At 35.9% G+C, this 19,132-nt stretch overlaps 10 protein-coding genes across 10 annotated transcripts; 3 read left to right on the top strand and 7 right to left on the bottom strand.

Annotated features, from left to right (window-relative positions):
• Positions 1-782: 782 nt before the first annotated feature.
• On the bottom strand, positions 783-1,369 carry RHIMIDRAFT_299388 (uncharacterized protein; the record flags this gene model as incomplete). Its single annotated transcript, XM_023614320.1, has 2 exons — positions 1,006-1,369; positions 783-935 (listed from the first exon to the last, which is right to left on the bottom strand). Exons 1-2 carry the CDS (start codon positions 1,156-1,158, stop codon positions 783-785), a joined length of 306 nt encoding a protein of 101 aa, XP_023463588.1. The 5' UTR covers positions 1,159-1,369.
• Positions 1,370-3,200: 1,831 nt separating this feature from the next.
• RHIMIDRAFT_293860 (uncharacterized protein) lies at positions 3,201-4,758 on the top strand. Its single transcript, XM_023614021.1, has one exon. The coding sequence runs from the start codon at positions 3,498-3,500 to the stop codon at positions 4,449-4,451; it is 954 nt and encodes a 317-aa protein (XP_023463587.1). The 5' UTR covers positions 3,201-3,497; the 3' UTR covers positions 4,452-4,758.
• An 896-nt stretch (positions 4,759-5,654) lies between these two features.
• RHIMIDRAFT_261091 (uncharacterized protein) lies at positions 5,655-6,305 on the bottom strand. The gene is made up of 2 exons (XM_023611499.1): positions 5,828-6,305; positions 5,655-5,760 (listed from the first exon to the last, which is right to left on the bottom strand). Exon 1 carries the CDS (start codon positions 6,287-6,289, stop codon positions 5,951-5,953), a length of 339 nt encoding a protein of 112 aa, XP_023463586.1. The 5' UTR covers positions 6,290-6,305; the 3' UTR covers positions 5,655-5,760; positions 5,828-5,950.
• Positions 6,306-6,621: 316 nt separating this feature from the next.
• Positions 6,622-7,137, top strand: RHIMIDRAFT_261088 (heat shock protein DnaJ). Its single transcript, XM_023611498.1, has 3 exons — positions 6,622-6,836; positions 6,890-6,903; positions 6,957-7,137. The coding sequence occupies exons 1-3, from the start codon at positions 6,699-6,701 to the stop codon at positions 6,997-6,999; spliced, it is 195 nt and encodes a 64-aa protein (XP_023463585.1). The 5' UTR covers positions 6,622-6,698; the 3' UTR covers positions 7,000-7,137.
• On the top strand, positions 7,090-7,978 carry RHIMIDRAFT_40052 (uncharacterized protein). Its single transcript, XM_023615204.1, has 4 exons — positions 7,090-7,137; positions 7,194-7,257; positions 7,308-7,573; positions 7,628-7,978. The coding sequence occupies exons 2-4, from the start codon at positions 7,236-7,238 to the stop codon at positions 7,937-7,939; spliced, it is 600 nt and encodes a 199-aa protein (XP_023463584.1). The 5' UTR covers positions 7,090-7,137; positions 7,194-7,235; the 3' UTR covers positions 7,940-7,978.
• Positions 7,979-9,015, bottom strand: RHIMIDRAFT_189967 (tubulin-tyrosine ligase; the record flags this gene model as incomplete). The annotated part of the gene is made up of 2 exons (XM_023605919.1): positions 7,979-8,092; positions 8,152-9,015. Coding segments are annotated over 2 exons (978 nt in total), but the record flags the coding sequence as incomplete, so codon positions are not given.
• A 478-nt stretch (positions 9,016-9,493) lies between these two features.
• Positions 9,494-11,640, bottom strand: RHIMIDRAFT_299377 (snoRNA-binding rRNA-processing protein UTP6; the record flags this gene model as incomplete). The annotated part of the gene is made up of 5 exons (XM_023614319.1): positions 11,511-11,640; positions 11,306-11,450; positions 11,084-11,258; positions 10,590-11,035; positions 9,494-10,521 (listed from the first exon to the last, which is right to left on the bottom strand). Exons 1-5 carry the CDS (start codon positions 11,589-11,591, stop codon positions 9,494-9,496), a joined length of 1,875 nt encoding a protein of 624 aa, XP_023463582.1. The 5' UTR covers positions 11,592-11,640.
• Positions 11,641-11,691: 51 nt separating this feature from the next.
• On the bottom strand, positions 11,692-12,507 carry RHIMIDRAFT_239990 (uncharacterized protein; the record flags this gene model as incomplete). Its single annotated transcript, XM_023609286.1, has 6 exons — positions 11,692-11,781; positions 11,826-11,858; positions 11,907-11,965; positions 12,024-12,210; positions 12,333-12,424; positions 12,492-12,507. The coding sequence occupies 6 exons, from the start codon at positions 12,505-12,507 to the stop codon at positions 11,692-11,694; spliced, it is 477 nt and encodes a 158-aa protein (XP_023463581.1).
• A 787-nt stretch (positions 12,508-13,294) lies between these two features.
• On the bottom strand, positions 13,295-13,444 carry RHIMIDRAFT_190614 (GATA-domain-containing protein; the record flags this gene model as incomplete). Its single annotated transcript, XM_023605935.1, has 1 exon — positions 13,295-13,444. A coding segment is annotated over one exon (150 nt), but the record flags the coding sequence as incomplete, so codon positions are not given.
• Positions 13,445-16,523: 3,079 nt separating this feature from the next.
• Positions 16,524-17,180, bottom strand: RHIMIDRAFT_285672 (PSP1-domain-containing protein; the record flags this gene model as incomplete). Its single annotated transcript, XM_023613305.1, has 3 exons — positions 16,524-16,560; positions 16,621-16,722; positions 16,768-17,180. 3 exons carry the CDS (start codon positions 17,178-17,180, stop codon positions 16,524-16,526), a joined length of 552 nt encoding a protein of 183 aa, XP_023463579.1.
• Positions 17,181-19,132: the final 1,952 nt, after the last annotated feature.

The following is a 19,132-nucleotide window of genomic DNA, read 5'->3' as shown; positions in this document are numbered from 1 at the left end:
ATTACCAGGAACTGAGTTGAAGATACGTATATCCAATGACTCTGATTTATCGTTGTTATTAGGGACCATCGTCTTATCTAAAGCATCTGATTTGTTCTAACTCTTCATTACCCTAGTTGTCATTCATAAGCCTCTATGAAAAGTTTTACGATTAACGCGTTTGATACGATAATCGTTATAGTAACTCGAGTATAATCTTACAGTAGAGCATACATTCTACTTTACATTCCTCTATCGCATCTGATAGGAATAACTTATAATAGCAATTGTAATAGCTACTTGTATAACAGTAATAATATAAGCACAAATAATGTCAGCGACGACAATAGTATAAATAGCAGTCATAGATTCTCTACCCAAGTAAACTCTCACACAAACTTAATACACTATTTCCAGAAAGTAGTGTCGTTCCAAGATGTCGTATTTTGTATATTTTGTATTATAAATTCTCGAATTATGCGACATTACTTGTAGAAAAAACTGTATAATAACATTCAGCTCTTCTTAATAAGGAATCTAATTCGCAAGTCATCGACTTAATAGCCTTTTTCAAAAACACTAAAGCTGAATACAACGGCTTTTCATCTTCTTCTGATAATCCAACGTACAAATCCAAACTTATATTCTCAATGGCCTCTATTTCTTTTTTCGTAAAAACCTTCTTCAGAATATCATAAGAATCGGGCTGGATGGTGTTGACAATGATAGATAGTGATAGCCTAACAAGAGACAGAATGTAAATTTGTTAGACCAGCACCCCAACGCTTTTAAAAAGATAATATTTACTTCAACATCATATCATCTTGAACGTCTGTATTTTTCTTTAATAACAACTTCGATGCCAATCCAAGTACTTTGCCCTTGATACACGATTTCCTCTTCACCATCTGCTTCAAAAAGGTGTTCTCCTCATCATCAAATTCTTGCTTGTTAAACTAAATACATGTAGACGGATATCAGTCAGCACGGTAGAGTGATAGAGAAATCTATAAACACGTATGTTACTTTTTTAAAATACAGCTTATAAAGCTGATCAACAACTGGCTCGGTTTCTTCTTCGCTATCAGCTTCTTCTTCTTTGTCCATGTTGGCTCCATCGTCGTTACCATTTGCATCTTTATTGTTGCTGTTGCCTTCTAAACTGCTACTCTCTAGCATTCTTAACGACCTATCTGCCGCGTTCTTTACGCTTTTATTTATTAACTTTTGGCCTTCTATCCTACTGCTGGTTTCTAAGTCCCTCTATATTATAATAACTGCTTTGTTAGATCATGTCACATCTGAAGATAACGCGTATTTAGACTTTATCAAGAGCGAAAGCTCTACAAAAAGATTGTTCCATCTGTCGGCTGCAAACTTCGTGTTTCTGTCACATGTTGCAAAATATAAGTTCCCAGGTCTTAAAACTGAACTACGTGCCAACTAAATTAATGAGCTTACTTTAAGGAGATATCTTTTCTGATTTATCTAACAGCAGTATTGTAACGAGTAACCCAAGCCCTGCGTAGACTTTGAGACGCTGATGCTTCAGTTTTTAGGGATCATTCCGCGATTTTTGCTTGAATTTGGCTATAAACCCACAGAACGTTGGCTTTTTTTCATTTTGCACGAATTGGTATAACTCTATACAAAAAATTTTAATACAACAACTGGTATTTTACTTGTTTTGTTTACCTTCTTTTCCAGGGAATCTAACCTTATAGCCACTTTGAAGCTTAAAAGAAACAAGTATTAGACTTGTGCAGATAACAAAACCCGAAAACGTTAATTTGCACAACTCCCTCAGTATGCGCAACTAGCTATGTCACTAAACGTATTTAAGGTCCACTGGTTATGCAGTTTTGGTTGTGCAAATAGCAAAACCCGAAGTTCTTGAGCTCTCCAACAAACATAAAATAAGAGCCAAGTCGGAGTTAATAAGGAGCCTATGATCTGGCAGAAAATAACTATACCAAAATGAAATAAACACTAATAAAGTTGTCTTTTACAGTCATTTCAGAAAGTAAAGTCGCTGATTTTGAGTTCAATGTCGTGCAAAAAACTGTGCGTTCAATAATGATGTCGATTGACCCAAAAATAAAGTCCTGCTCACGTGTCACGAACTTTGTTTATTTTTAATTGTCGCTTAGTAGTTATCCAATAAAATTCTTGGCATTAATTGTTATAAAAAAGGGGTTACGATTTTCTGTGTCCATTTTGCTCTCTTCTTTCTATTTACAATTTATTTTACAGATATTGAAGTTGAGTATGCAGTTTTTTTATGAAGATGGACAAGGGCATGTTGTTGATAAACATGGCGTTAAGCCGATAAATCTTGTTGCTGATGAGGAGTTGTATACTATTGAAACAATAAGTTCCCATACTCAATTCTTAATGAATAAACCTCCAGAAAGACCATCTAATCCCGTTATACTTCCAGTTGCAGATGAAAGAAACTATGATGTTGATATGGAGTTATGCAATAAGCGACGCTATACAGTTTACTCTGATGAAGACAAGACTAGATTTTTTCATTTATTTTTCAGCAAATGCTTGAATGCCTCTGCTGCTGCGAGACAACTGGGTATTCATATCTGGGTAATACTCCTATCCATAGCTTAACTGACATAGGAAAGTATATTCACTCTTGAGGATATCGATATGCGTATCTTCCTCCATATTCCCCTGAACTGAATCCAATTGAGCAGTTTTGGTCAGTCGTCAAAAGTAAAGTTAAACGAAACAAGTTTCTGGAAAAAGAATCGCTCATGACTAGGATCAGTGAGGCATGTGATAGCTTACATTTTAGCGATTTCAAAGGCTTCGTTTCTCATTCTGCTAAATGCTTTGATAAGTGCCTTAACAAAGAAAAATTATAAAAACGGGCACAGCAATCTGTAAGCCAATAGAAAACATGAGCAAAAAAAATATGAGCCAATAGAAAACATGAGCAAAAAAATATGAGCAAAAAAGCATAAGCCAATAGAAAACATGAGCAAAAAAAAATCACTTTCATAATTCGGTCCAAACATGGCTGAATCGTCTCATTTGTACAATAACAAAGGCGCCATCGTTTTGTTAAAAAAGCTATGTCCGGATTGTGAGGAACCATTCAGCAGATTTCAAGATATGAAAAGGCACATATTCACTAAACACGGCAAGGATCTCACATCACGTTCGAAGAAAGACCATGGCAGATCAACAGACGGAATTCCAGTGCATGTCTACAACAGAAGCAACATGAAGAAATACACACAAAAAGGCACAACAATCAGTATTAAATTCGCTTGCCCAAGTTGTCGCGACACATTTAACACTGTTTCAGAACTCGCGCATCACGTCGACAATAACCATGTAAAAAGAGCGCCATTGCTTGAAAACCTATCTCCTAAAGACAAACGATGGGTCCTGGATGGTCACGATATTTCAAACCAATTCCATGAATATCGCCGATCTTGTATTACTGCGTCGCGTACAGCTGAATTTGCCGTCGAAAGCCATTTCAACGAGCTTTTGCTATGTCTGGTATCCTTGTCTTGCAGCGACGGAGCAATTATGAAGATTTGCCAACCAACATTTTTCCACCCTCCTTATTGACAGCAGCGCGCACTGAAATACTGTCCAAGTACAAGCGCAACACATTCCAACCGCACGTTAGATCAGCAGTTCAATCGATTATTCAGCAGTTTGTGGATGAAAACATCACGGAAACACGAGCCAAAATCGAGCTTCTCTCACTTTGCGAGCCAGTTGTTACTCCCTTGCCACAAGATTCCATTGAACCAACAGAATATGAATGTGCAATTATCATGGCAATAGTGGCCTTACTCTCGTACCTATACGACTGTGACATGAAGCCACTCTCTGAAGCACACCTGAATTCCAGCTACGTCCATCCATTTATGCATGGTCTTCTGTCAGCAAAAAAGCCCGCAAAGGTTGCGCATTGCTCGAACATAATCCCAGAAGAGTTTGACGATGCTGTCGATCGACCAGATTACAAAATTGATGTGTATGCATCTTCTGGATACCGGTTCTCGTACACCAACGCCTATGGAGAGGTCAAAAAGAGCAGCAATGTTTCAGTTACACTGCTTGCCAAAGATTTCTATCGGTTGTGCATCTTTAGCAAAGAAGCAATTGATCAGTACAATTTGAGAAATGTCCTGTCCTTCCAAGTTACAGCCAACTCAGTCACGTTTTTTACGATGCAATTGGAATTTCCATTCTTATACACTGTCACAGAATTGGTTCGGTTGCGTATTCCAACGAAGAAATGTGATCTCCTGGATCTGATGGGACATATGGACAACTTGCTTTTTGTTGCGTCATTGTACCAAGACCATTGTGTGATTAGCGAAAATGATCTGTCGCCTTGGCGCTGTGATACACTGTCGAGCGCGTATTTGGACGTGATCAAAAACAAATTGGCACCAAGGAAACGAACCTGTAACTTGACTCTTGACGCTTGAATGTTGGCCGTATACCCACCCTATCAATCTTTGTATTTTCCCTATTCCCACCAGTGATTTTCCTTTGTTATCGTGTTTTACTTGCTCGCTCTTTGTTGGATTTACCCATCCTTCCCATTTCCCTTATCTACAATTTCCCTTTATACAGCATTTGTCTGCTATTGATATGAATACACAACAGTCTCAAAAAAAAATTGGCTTGCTCATGTTTTTTGCTCATGTTTTCTATTGGCTTACAGATTGCTGTGCCCGTTTTTATAATTTTTCTTTGTTAAGGCACTTATCAAAGCATTTAGCAGAATGAGAAACGAAGCCTTTGAAATCGCTAAAATGTAAGCTATCACATGCCTCACTGATCCTAGTCATGAGCGATTCTTTTTCCAGAAACTTGTTTCGTTTAACTTTACTTTTGACGACTGACCAAAACTGCTCAATTGGATTCAGTTCAGGGGAATATGGAGGAAGATACGCATATCGATATCCTCAAGAGTGAATATACTTTCCTATGTCAGTTAAGCTATGGATAGGAGTATTACCCAGATATGAATACCCAGTTGTCTCGCAGCAGCAGAGGCATTCAAGCATTTGCTGAAAAATAAATGAAAAAATCTAGTCTTGTCTTCATCAGAGTAAACTGTATAGCGTCGCTTATTGCATAACTCCATATCAACATCATAGTTTCTTTCATCTGCAACTGGAAGTATAACGGGATTAGATGGTCTTTCTGGAGGTTTATTCATTAAGAATTGAGTATGGGAACTTATTGTTTCAATAGTATACAACTCCTCATCAGCAACAAGATTTATCGGCTTAACGCCATGTTTATCAACAACATGCCCTTGTCCATCTTCATAAAAAAACTGCATACTCAACTTCAATATCTGTAAAATAAATTGTAAATAGAAAGAAGAGAGCAAAATGGACACAGAAAATCGTAACCCCTTTTTTATAACAATTAATGCCAAGAATTTTATTGGATAACTACTAAGCGACAATTAAAAATAAACAAAGTTCGTGACACGTGAGCAGGACTTTATTTTTGGGTCAATCGACATCATTATTGAACGCACAGTTTTTTGCACGACATTGAACTCAAAATCAGCGACTTTACTTTCTGAAATGATTGTACTCATTATTTCTCTCTCTCTTTTGACATGATGTCGTTTTATTTAAACATATTTTTCTTTGTCGTCTTTTTACGACAATATTTTATAAAAATACAGTAAATCTGCAGCTATGGAACAGCCCCGATCATGCGTTCGTATCATATCTCATTCGTATAATCTGACACAAACAACCATTCGTCCCTCTATAACGTGATTTTTAACATACTGTTAACAAAACTATAATTTTGACAAGATAATATAATATACAACCTGCAATATTATTTTCGTTGACTGAGTAATGCTCTACTCGCTTTCATGTTGATATTGAAGCCAGCTTCATCGATAAAAACGCAGTTTTTAGAAAAATCCATCTGAATTACTCCATGCGACGACCTAATCGTAATGTTTTTGGATGGTGTATGAGCTTGCTCTTGCCTCGGACCAAAAAGTAGCTTTCTTAAAAGTGAGGTTACAATTGTCTCTCATAGACTCATGTACTCTTGATTTCTTGATCTCAAGACCAGCAAACTTGTTGGTAAGCACCTCAACAGCGTCTTGAATATAGGCACATGTGTTATCATCGTAAAGCTCGATTAAACATTGCTTATGCTCTTCCTGTAGCTGTGATTTTGGCCGGTTTTGAGTATTGGTTTTCTTTTCATAATTTTTCCACCAGGCGCGAGCAGTACTTTCTTTGACACCTACTTTAAGAACTGCAGTCCTAACCAACATTAGGTATTGGACTTTGTACTGGAAAAATAGTTCTTTTGTGCCAGAGCCATGTGCCATATACTTAGTTGAGCGTTCTGCACTTATTTTCATAATTGTTCCTATTTCTTTTTCGCTTTGTTCAATGTGTTTATCGTTGGTGGGAGTCTTAGCGCTTTTTTCTAGATAAGAATCAAGATTAACTAATTATTTTAAAGCGTAAGGATCAGGCTTCTCATCAACAATGTCCTTTAAAAATACAGATGAATTCATTTTTTTTAAATTTGCGGATTGAACTTCGAACAATCATGCAGATTTTTTTGTTAGTCCCCCAATTTTTATTTTAAAAGTCCGAATTTTTTTTATAAAATCCTCAAATTTGCAGTGGAACCAGTGTATTCTCTCTTTTCTCTCTTCATATTTTAGTATAATAATGACTGTTGTAAAAGAATATTACAGAATATTAGAAATATCCAACAACGCAGACGAACAAGAAATAAAAAGAGCTTATAAGAAATTAGCCTTAAAGTACCATCCAGATAAAAACCCTTCAACCGAGGCAGAGGAAAAGGTAATATAAACCAGAGCGAATTTAAAAAACATTAAACTTACTTTTGTGTATAGTTCAAAGATATTAGGTAAGAACAATACGTATTATTTCTATATAAACTAAACACAATTCCCTCTTTAGCGAAGCATATGAAGTGTTATCTGATCGTAAAAGGATTTTATAACAGTAATGATAGACTTTTTGCTCATTTTCTTTTTGTCCTATAGCTCAGAAACGTTACATATATGACAACAGACTAAACAACATAAATGATGATAGAGACGATGCTTATTCACTTGACGATCTATTTGGTGGATTCACTGTAAATATATATCAAAAAAGAATGTGCAGATGTACTAATTTTGCATAATCTTGTAGTTTCATAGGCCAGAAGAAGTGTTTGCTCACTTTTTCGGTGGCATGGGTACACCTTTCTTTGACAGTAAGAATCAAATGTACTTTGAATCAGTGATACTAATCTCCCCCTTGTAGGTTTTCATCACTTTGGGCCGCCTATGCATGATCCCTTTCATTCGATGATGAGCCCCTTTTCTCATCCCTCACCATTTGATATGATGTACAACATGCGTGCACCTTCGCCGTTCATGCATCCCGGTTCTTCATCGATGAGATCATCCATGTTTGATACACATAGTCAGATGGGACAAGGAGGATACTCCAAATCAGTAACAACAACAACCAGAAACGTTAACGGAAGAATTGAAACAGTGACTATTACTAAAATTACAGATGAAAATGTAACCAGACACAACAACAAGCTTTATAAATAGTAACACTCATCATCATCATAGGGTACAAGGGTAACTGAAGAATACGGAAACGGCGCACATCAACAAGATAGAATAACGAGCGGTACAAATCTGTCGTCTTCGTCAGGACAAGAACAAAGGTTACTTACGCAGGATACTTATTTTAGGCAGCAACAGTTTCACCAGGATCAGGTGGTAAATGATACAATAGAAAGACCATATTTATTAAATCATTATTGTCAATTACCCTATTATCCACCGTTCCCTCACGCCTACTCTTCTTTCCCCCTTCCCCCTCCACCTTTCCCTCTACAACAACACTCACATTCACATTCAATGTTTTATCATTTATAAAGAGAGCAATTCTTTTTTATAGACGTTGACCAACTTTTCATCTTGATATTCTTCATTTGTAAAGTATGGTTCTATGGCTACCCTTGTTGTGGCGTCAAATAACTCTTGAATGATATGTTGTAACCGATGACCTGTTTGCTTAAAGTCAGGGAACTATATATATATATTATTAGCAAACCGTATCCATGTGGATACAAAGATATGGAACTCACCGCATTAGCTTCTAAAAAGTAAACGTTATAGTCTTGATCAATCAAAAAATCAATACCAAACAGTTCAAATGCATTGGGGATAGCTTGAAATGTTGTCATCTCACTGGTACAAGCATCAAAGATGTCTGCCAAAATATCCTTCATTTGCTTAAATATTTTTTCTTTGTCTTTGATTTCTTCCAACTCCCAAAATAATTTGACAGATTCATCTTCAATAAATTCTTTTTCTTCTGTTTGAATGCAAGTGTTTGTCAAGTGAATCAAGTTATCTTCTAATTGGCTCAAGTCATATTCCTTCAATGCAAATAGTGCTAGCATGTCTCGGTAAAGATAGACTTCAATGTTTGATTTGGCCAACACGTAGGCTCGAACATGAAACTTGCGCTTATTCACCAGCAATGGTTTGTCGATATATCTTTGTATGACCCATTCTCTTATCTGGCTGATATCCTCTTTATCGTCGTCTTCATCATAGTCCTCTTCTATCTCTTCAAACATGTTACGAAGCTGTTCCAGGGTATTGAACACCTTAATCCCTGCTGCTTTATTGGCAAGACTAGGCTTAATGATGAACGCATGCCCTCCTTCTTCTAAATCTCTTTCTACTTCAAATACTTCATTCATTGCTTCCTCAAAGTAATCCACATGATCCAACTCAAATTGCCAAGTTTCAGGGATCGCCTTTTTCAAGATACTGTCTGGGTTCTTGGAAAGATATTTTGTAACGTTATAAGATAATTGTGCTTTTCGAATAAAGCCCTTACGAATACAGTATGCATTCACTAAGCACTTGTTTTGGGCAACTAGATCCCAGTTGATCAGTTCATATTCTAACCACTGCAGCTGAATAGTTTCATCCTCTGGTGTTTCTTCAGTTTCTATGACATCAACGTCTATTTGCTTAGACTTCTTTAAGGCTTGAATAACTGCATTATGCGTGTATTCTTCGTCAAGGTGAACAGCTGCCTTGATCATGTTTCTATACAAAATGAAAAAGTTGCTGAATTTTTTTTTTTTTAAAAAGGTTATTCAAGCACCGCCAGAAAGGCAGGATGTGATCCTATACAAAGTCTAATATGAGCTTGCAAGCGCGCTATAATGTTTGATGCATTCAACAGACAAAAGACATATTTAAAATCGATTATTTTATAAGCTAAACTATTTATTCTTTCTTTTGTGAAGACATTAGTTTTTTCACTTTGACATCAAATGCTTCCTTATTGCTAACTTCTTTGCAGGCTCTATTGTACACTTGGTTTGCCTTTTGCAGTTTGTTTTGAGAGTAAAGGTAGGAAAGGTAAGCAATATAAGGTTCTTTATAAAAAGATATCAGTATCTTTCATCATCTGACTCCTTTTCTTTCTTTACCTTCTTTGTCTTCGTTCTTTAATGTCACAAGTCTTTCAAATAATGGTTCGACATGCATAGGCCCAGTCTCTGCATTTCCATACTTGTTTTCAATTTCTAAGCATTTCATGACAAACTCGTATGTAGGATACGAATTCTTCAATATATTCTTATATGTCCTTCTTGCAAAGTCAATACCCTCTGCTTCAGCAGCCCATTCAGCATAACCAGATTGTATCAGCACCTTGATAGCATTACGCTCTTCTGTTTCTATTGCCACTGAAGGTAGTAGCATGGTTGCCTTGTCGCACGCTTTAGAGAATATAGCATTCACTTCATCAACAGATAGAGTTTTCTTTTCCCATTGACTGTTAATCCAATCTTTATATGATGTCCACAATAAAAGTGATTCTGGGTTTGAGTCTAATCCTTGTGAATATATCACCAGTTGTGCATCTTTGTCGTCTTTACATAATTGGACCTTGTTTAACCAAAGTGGAACGGAGTGAGGGTATGCCTTGAGACCAGCTTTTATTAAATTGCCTGCCTTCTCCACATCTTGTTGATCCATGGCAAACTGTGTCCATTTTTCATACAACGTCTTTGAGAGCAAATCTTTCCTTTCACATGCTTTAAATGTTCTCTGTGCTAGTTTTTTGAGGTATAATTTCAAGTTCTCTTCAGAGACAATAGAGTACCAGCCTAATATAAAGTTTATATAAAGTTCCCACATATCAGATCCAGTCAAGTCATTCAGAGCTCCTTCAAATTCTTCAACACATCGTCTTAGTGCAGGAATAAATGCAGGATCTGATACTGAAATGTATTGGGTTTGTTCGTCTTTCTCCTGTTCAGGCTTTGGTACAAATAGGTGTCTCTTCGCTAAATAGGCACGAGCTGTTGGCACTTGGCTCATATCTCGACGGATAGTCTCGTAAACATACTCAATATGTTCTTCTGTGTTAGAAAATTCACGGTAGATGTCTATAAACTTTTCACGGAATTCAAGATGGTGGGGAATAGCTAATAAAAGCAAATATATAAGTTTGCATTTAAAAAAAGGGAAGGAGCAGTGTATAGTTTCTTCTTACCTTGTATAGCATTGTCATAAATAATTTTTGACAAGAGTCCCTTCAAGATAGGATTATTAGCTTCTTCTAACGATTTGGCTTCCTCTGCTGATAATTTGAACTTGGTTGATTCTCCACGGTCTTCTTTCCATGAATCAACGTCTTCTCCTGTTAGTGCTGGAAGCTGGATACTGTCCTCTTCCTTTGCATCCACTTCCATTGCCTCAATATCCTTTTGCTCGTCAGATTGTTCGGCTATACCCAAAATACGTCTTCTAAGCTTAATCTTTTCAATGTATATTAACTCTAAACGGAAATATTCGTGCCAAAGCAATTGATTCTCTGGCATTAGGCGAATAGCTCTCTGCATCAGGGTTCTGGCAGCTGCAATGTTTGAATTATGTTCGTGTTCCCAAGAGGCAGCCATGATCCATAGTGAGGGATTCATTGGATGGTATTGAATAGCTCTAAAACCAGATGAATAAATTTGATATACACAGATATACAAAACTTACTGGACAAATATACCAGAGAGAATATTGTTGGAATCATTCTTTTTAGCAAAGTCAATATATTGTAACCACAACTTGAGATCCCCAGTAAATCGAGTCGTGGCTCTCTTGAACAAACTATAAATACGCTTAATTCCAGAATACTGAAGGTTCTTTTCTTTAGGGTCAAAGTTGTAACCTGAATATAATAAGATAATGTTTCATACACAAACAAATAGTTCTTACCTAAACGCTTTATTCTCTTCTTACGAAGCTCTTCAAGGTTTATTTCATATTCTATGCTTCTCAAAAAATCAATTTTTTGTTTAATACGACGACTCATGGCGTATTCATGGTTGGTTCTTTTCTTGATGATTGATTTTATCTCTTCCTGAAAAAGGGGGAATAGATTAGCTTACATGTTGAATCAATTCATACAAAAAAACAATACATGTGTAAATATCTTTTTACGCTCTAGTGCTTCCAGTTCAGGAAGCATACGTTCCAGACGGTACTGTACTTGATCAGCCATGTCGCTTCAAAAATGTATATAATTGAAAAAGGGAAACAATTAAAGCAAGTTTACAATGAAATAGAGTAAAACGAGGACTGCGTTCTAAGCCACACATTTATTAAAAGGCAGCGTTCAAAAAATCAAGCAGCTGTGAACGGTTCTGATCATCTTTCTTGTCTTTTGCCGTCTTTTTTATCTTGAGTTTTAGCTTTAAAGATGTTAGATTGGTACATGATTAAATGTACTTTATACCTTTTTACCAGTAATCGCATTTCTACGTTCCTCCTATTATAACATAAGTTTTCTATATGTGTATGTTTATTATGGCTTTACTTTATGCTCTTTCTTTTGTTTCTTCTTGTGCTTTCTTTTATGCTTTCGTTTTTTCTCATCTAAATTGATAAGGCATGATGAATACTATTGATTATAAATGCATTCCTGTATAATAACCTTCAGATGAACTATCACTGCTATGGCTACTACTACTACTGTTATTTGCTCTATTTTTGGCGCTATACTCTTCTATATCACTTTCGCTATCACTACTGTCACTACTACTACTACTATCACTGCTACTACTATTGCTTCTGCTATCTCTGTCAGAAGAATAACGAGTTCTTCTCTTTTTATGCTTTCGCTTTACATCTTCTTTGTCAAGAGAAATATATTGATTTATATAGTGTGGATCGATGGTTTATATCCATAAAGAAATATGAATGAGGAACGTGTATAGTACAGCATGTAGCATATATATTTTACCACGACTGTGCTTGGAAGATGAGCGTCTGTGCCTAGTAGGTGATCTGCTTCTACTTTTGTAACGACGTCTATATGATTCTGGTGACCGATATCTGGAAGAAAGTGAAGTTTCTATGATTCAATTGAGTTTAGGAACATGGTGCATAGTCTCTTTTTTACTTTTTCTGTCTGCCATGGGTGAAAAAAAAAAAAAAAAAAAAAAAAAAAGAGCACGGATGTTACAGACACCCCTGTAGACACCCATTTACAATGAACGCCATTGTGCATTGAATATAATTAAAACAATCGTGTGCTTATTAAAGAAAGATGATCCATATAGAAAAGATGTTAATCATCTTTACATCAAGAATATCAGATAAGATCAAGGTAATAAAAGCATCCCCTTTTTTTTCGTGAGAACATTTTGTTTTTATTGAACAAAATATGATTCTATATTTTCATAATTATGAGTTTGGAAATGATAATCTGTAATTACTATTGTGATTATTGTTGTTATTATTTGACCCTAATGATCCAACACGAAACACACTTTGTTGGAGTTGTTGCTGCCTTAAGGATTGTGAGTCATTGTTGTCTTCAATAGAATGTCTTCGTTGACGTTTGTTTAATGTTTGAGTTCCCCATCTTGAAGGTGTAAAAGTAATGGGTCTTCCAGTAGGCGTCGCTGTCGTGGTAGTAGCAGTGTTAGTGGTAGTAGTAGTAGGATTACTTGATATACTCGTGTTCGTACTTGATGCACCTGATTGATGCTTGAATAATAATCCGCTGTTATTTGTCACTGTCGTATCATTAGTGATTCTATCGTTTGTATTTGGTAAAAGATTTGCAGACAAAATAGGCTTTTTCCCAAGAATGCCCGTTGTACTACTACTCTTTATACTACTACTGCTACTACTATTACTACTGCTACTGGTTAGTGTGCTGCTAGCTGATTTTTGTGCTGCAGTGGCCGAGCTACTGTTTCGATTACGCTTTTTGATAACGTCTGTTTTCAAGCTGAGAGGTCGAACAACACCATGTAGTTTAAGAAATAGACCACAAGCATTACATAGAGGCTGTCCTTCGGGATCACGGCGCCAAAGCGGTGTTGTTGTCGTACCACAATTTGTACATTTTGTGGTTGAGTTACTTCTTGATGAACCAGCACTAGAAGGCTTTGGCGTCGCTTCGTCATTCTTCTCTTGAATGATTTGCTTTGCACTTGAGTTAAGGGGTTCTGTGGTCTTTTGAGGGGGTGGATTTGAGGCTAACCTAGAAAGGGTAGCATAGGATTTTATAGGTGGTGTGTTATTAACAGGTGAATGTCCTGTAGGAGTTAATAAACCATCTAAAACAAACAAAAAAAAAAACAAGGTTAATAATTTATATATATATATTCCCTTTTGTCTTGTTTCACCTTGAGGAAGTGAAGAATAAGCAGGTGATAGATGGGGTAAGTCAGTAGTAAATGGGTTGAGAACAGAGTTATTGCTGTTATTATTATTGTTGTTATTATTATTAGTCAATGAAGGCTGAATCGTGCTGGGTGTGTTTGCACTTGATACGGCGACTGCTGCTGCTGCTGCTGCTGCTGCTGCTGCAACTTGAGGGTTATTTTGATTCACATAATACATTTTCAAAATGTCTTCAAAACTCAATGCGCCCGCATTCAATTCGCCATGACTTGGTGAATAACCAACAGGTGATGGAGATGATTCGTTAGGTGTTGTAGCAAAATAATGCTGTGGTTCAGACATGTTGGATCCTAATTGAGGGAATAGTCCAATGGGACTAGATACATTTGTATTTTGCTGTAGACGATGATGATAGCTTGGTACAGATTGACTAAAGTAATTGAGTCCATTTGATTCTATAGAAGACGAAGGTTGAAATAAAGATGTAGTTGAATTAGGTGAAAGAGGTTCATGATAATCATCCGACATGTCCATATCTGCAGGAATAGTGATACTGTTTGTATCATACATACTCGATAACATATATGGCTATTTTGAAATATAAACATATTAGCATCCATAATCATATGAAAATATTATTATTAACCCTTACAGAATTTAAATTTGTATGTACAGCAGGTGTAGTAGCCCTTGTAGAGCCATAGATCATCACATTTCGCTTCTGTTCTTGCTGTTGTAGTAGTTGCTGTTGTTGTTGGAAATTATTAGAAGACATAAAGTCAAGCATATAAGGAGGAGCAGAGGATGAGAGTAAGGTAGTGGTATCACCTGGTTGTGGTGGTGAATTCGTGGTATGCTCATCTTTAATTTGCTCTTTTTCGTCTTCCACTTGCATGTTATCGTCATCTTCCTTTTTTTCTTCGTCTGACTCAGTCAAGGGTTGTTCTGATGCCTTTTTCTTTTTATTCAACGTCATGGCCATCATTCGCCAAGTCAAGTTTTCTAATCTAGAACCATTAGGCAAAGTATCTTTTGCCTTTGTATATAACCTCCATACTTGTGTTGCCAATGGATCTTCTTTTTTACTCTTTTTTTCATCATCATCGCTACTATCATTATCATCATCATCGCTATCTTCAATCATCGCTTTTGGTTTTCTGGGTGGAAACAAGTTGTCCGACAGAATAGCAGCGGTCACAGCAGGAGGTGTCTTGGGTGATAAAGCAGCAACATGAAGGTTATTGTTCTTTTTTATATTTCCCAAATGAAGATCTGCTGTATGGTTATTCTTTGCTTTTGTTGATTCGAAATTAGTTTGCATTAGACAACTTCTTTTTCCAAGCTTCGTCAAGAGTGTAAATAATGTAAGCTTTTCTAGACTGGTTTTTTTTTTTGGCAGTAGTTTTTTTTTTTCCTTTTATAGAGTTAAATATTGAAACACGATAATATAAGATAGAGTAGAGAAGGGGGAAGAAGAAGAAGGAACAAGTACTGTGGACAGAAAGAGAAAAAAGAAAAAAAAGAAAAAAGAAAGAAAAAAATATAAGTGTATATGTGTGAGTGTGAGTGTGTGTTTTTTATATGGTAATAGAAATGAAGAGAAAAGACCAATCAGAGTACAGCGATGATTGAATTTAACATCTATTTTTTTTTTTAAACATTTTGATCAACTCAATGGTGCACCTACAAAATGGTTGACAATGTTTAAATAAATGGCGCTTACTAAAGACAAATATCACCTTATGTTTGAATATATCTCTTTTTGGATACTCATATACCCCTTGATTCTGTCATGAGTGCAAAAGCATAAACAAGTAAATGTAAAGAAAGGGACTGCATTTGTAAGCAAACAGTTTATTGATTATATCAAATGGTATATTTAGAGTCTGTTTTTGACTATATCCAATATCTATCTATTCGTATTATATTATTGTTTTTGAAGCATAACCATTGGCTACTTGCTTGCATACCTATTATTTCTATAAGTTGATTAATGAAGTTAATACATATTCACCATAAAAAATGATAGAGTATTCCGGATATCGGAAGATAGAAAGTAAGAGAAAGAGAATATGTTCAGCGGCGACTTTATTCCTGTTACAATTGACAAGGCAGCCTGTCAAGATATGCCACTTTTATTGTTTCTTTTCCCCTAGTACTTCACTCAAATAAGCCAAGACAAGCAATGTTTTTGTTAAGCTGAACTATTACAACATTGAATTGAACCAAATATGCATATATTTCTCGAATTGAAATCATAATTTCAAAAGGAGGCTCTCCCATATTCTGCAATAACACTTGTAAAAAGTTTTGAAAATCAAATAATGCCATGGTTGGTTAAAGAAAAATTAAAAAGCTTCAAAAAGTATAGTAGAAGCATATAAAACGAATACTCATAGAAGTAGATAATAGATAGAGAGAAACTGTATATCACATTTCAATATAGTTGGTGATTAACAAAGAGTCAACATTAGTGAGTAGAGACAATGAAAAGATAAAAAAGACTTGGAATCAACAAGCAAGCTAGTACCTTTTCCTAAAGTAGACGCATATAAAATGCATCATTACATCTAATAAAGTACAGTAGAGTCAACATACATAAAAGTAGGTAAAAGCAGTTGATTTTGTCCCTTTACGAACAACACGAAATCTGCTGTCAAATATTTTTTTTTTTTTGATAAAGATATATTGATTTATTTTGAAAAAAACAAAAAAAAACTTGCTTATGTTTATATATTCTGTTCTTTTTTTATATGTTTATATAAAGAGATCAACCAATCATAGTGAAATAATGATTCTATTTTTTGAACATTTTGATAGAGTTGATAGTGCACCTACAAATAAATGGCACTGTTTAGAAAAATAGTACTTTTATACATAAACTAGACCCTTACATCCAAATACGTGTCTTGTAAAGCTTAAATAGTTCTCTAACCAACTCTCGAAAGTCAACTCTTTTTTCTGCCACAAAGTAAAATGTAAGCTTTCGTCTGTCCCTGTAGAATGGATTAGATACATGAAATAATAAACAAAGGGCTTACCATTGATATTCTGCATCAACCACTTGCATATTGAGTTTCTTTTGCTTAATCTTGGATTGACAAACAATCAATGCCTTGGATTCATCTTGACCCTTGGCTAAAAGTAGTGTGATCTCGTCAGGTCTTGCATGACGAAAGATACGTTTGATGTAAATTTCTTGTTTCTTTTCTGATGGCTCATCTTCTATATTTCGATTGCTTCGATAAAAGCTTTCTATTTGTGATCGACTAATGTTTTCCATGCTTATCTTTCCAAGATCACGCCCTCTATCAGCTTCAACGATCACCAAGTCATCTTGTTTGAAATTAGGTAGAGGTGAATAGAATATGTCTGACCTTCCTCCTTTGAATTCAATAGCATAGAATATAACATTGCTCAATACCTCAGAGTCAAATTTAACACCTTTGCCCATATCATCTATGTTGATATCTTCTTCCATTTCATCTTCTTTCTTGTTATTTGCATGCGGCTGAATGGCCAAACTTTCAACAGTCTCGGTTAATGCATCCATGCTTGAGATGTGCGTTGGTCCAGCTAATGAATGACGTCTTTGAGCAAGTAATGCACTATTGGTATTATCATTGCTACTGCTATGGTTGCTACTTGTTGTGAATGGACTATATACAGAGTTAATTTATCAATTTTTTTTTCTTTTTCTGAGCTCCTTACTTGTGGGTATCTAATGTCAATGGAGTTAATGAAAATCTACGGATTCTTTCTCTATCGCCAGCAGACATCTGGGGTGTATACAAAGATGAAGTAGTTGGCAAAATAGGCGGAGGAGGAAGTGAGATGGGTGCCAATGATAAACGACGATGAAAGGCATGATTGTTTCTATTATCCTTCAATGGGCTCCATATATCCATTACGGCTGCTGATGACTTTGATCTAACCCTTGCCCTCAGCAAGTCCTCCTCCTCTCCTTCTTCCTCTTCTTCTTCATGCATTGTATCTAGTAGATTACTTGGAGCGCTACCACTATTGTTTGAAAATAATGGGGCGTTTTTATTGTTACTGATCATGTTGTAGTGCTGTTGTAGTTGATGATGCTGCTGCTGTTGAAAATGATGCTTCAGTTGCCACTGTTCTTCAAAACCAAAGGAGTATGACATCGACCTATGTTCTCTATAAAATGGCTCACCAGATACTTCAGGCAGCATAGGAACAGAGGCAATATCAGGGTACTCTGTCGGACTCGTCATGCTACCCGTATTTAATACAGACCATGGTGCAGCTGCATTATTTGTAGACCACTCATTATTTGATGCGGTATTTATGGCTGAGTTTCGTTGTACGGGTGGAAAGGCATAATCTTGAAGTCGACCGAGAGGATCATTTGTCATTAGGTCGTTCGAAGTAGTCATAGCAGGTGATATAAGACTTGGTCTTCTACTTCCAAATGGTTGCCAACCTGTGTTTGCATTGGTTTCTTCATTTTTTGATGATTCATTAAAAAACGCCTAATAAAAATACTTGTATTAAGCTATATTTTGTACTTTGGGTCTCTTTACACTTGAAACAGGCTTGGACATTTATATCAAGCAGCTATTTTCTAAGTTTTTATTTCTATAAGAAAAAAGAGAAAGAAAAAAAAAAAAGAATAAAGAAAAGAAAGAAAGAAAAGAAAAAAGAAAAGAAAGAAATAGAATTAAAAAAAAAAGGGAGAGGCTATTTTTTGTGTGTGTATGTGTGTGTGTCTGTGTCTGTACGAATATTGGTGTGTGCGTGTGTGCGTGTGTGTCTGTGTGTGAGCTCTTTTTTGAGTCAGGGGAAACGTCACAGTTAGGTTAAAACAAATTGGTCATAAAATTGATGCACACACTTTTCAAGATTTTAAAACAACTTTTTTTTTTCACTTTTTGTTTCGAAACTTAGCAATGACAAATACTTTACTTTATGAAGAACAAGAAATAAAAGTGCTCGATCTTATGTTCTAACGCAAATCAAAGATCCTAACATTGTTCTGGAAACCATCGTTTTACAAAACTTTTATTTAGAAGCCCACAAATCTGCTGAAGAAAAAATTGTGAAGAAAAGCGATGATATAGAATCAAAGACTGTTACTAAATTAAGATTAATGGGGGATGCTCACAATGATTTTAGTGATAAGACAAGAGAGGTGTTTATAGATCGAATGCTAGAAGGCGTTGAGGAAAGAGGAAGAATAGTCTGATTTGCAAAGGAGCTCGGCATTAAACCTCGTACTGCTTGAGGGTGGTGGGTGCGTAACCAAAAAAATAAATGAAGTGTCATATAAACTTTAAGAAAAGGACGCTAGTCATACGAGTTCCTTCATATTTGAACATAAGGTATACATTCAAAGCCTGCTTGATAAGAACCCTCAGCCTTATACTGAAGATATTA

The sequence above is a fragment of the Rhizopus microsporus genome (genome assembly GCF_002708625.1).
Source record: "Rhizopus microsporus ATCC 52813 unplaced genomic scaffold scaffold_15, whole genome shotgun sequence".
Taxonomy (NCBI): Eukaryota; Fungi; Mucoromycota; class Mucoromycetes; order Mucorales; family Rhizopodaceae; genus Rhizopus; species Rhizopus microsporus.
This window is presented reverse-complemented; position numbering and strand designations above follow the sequence as displayed.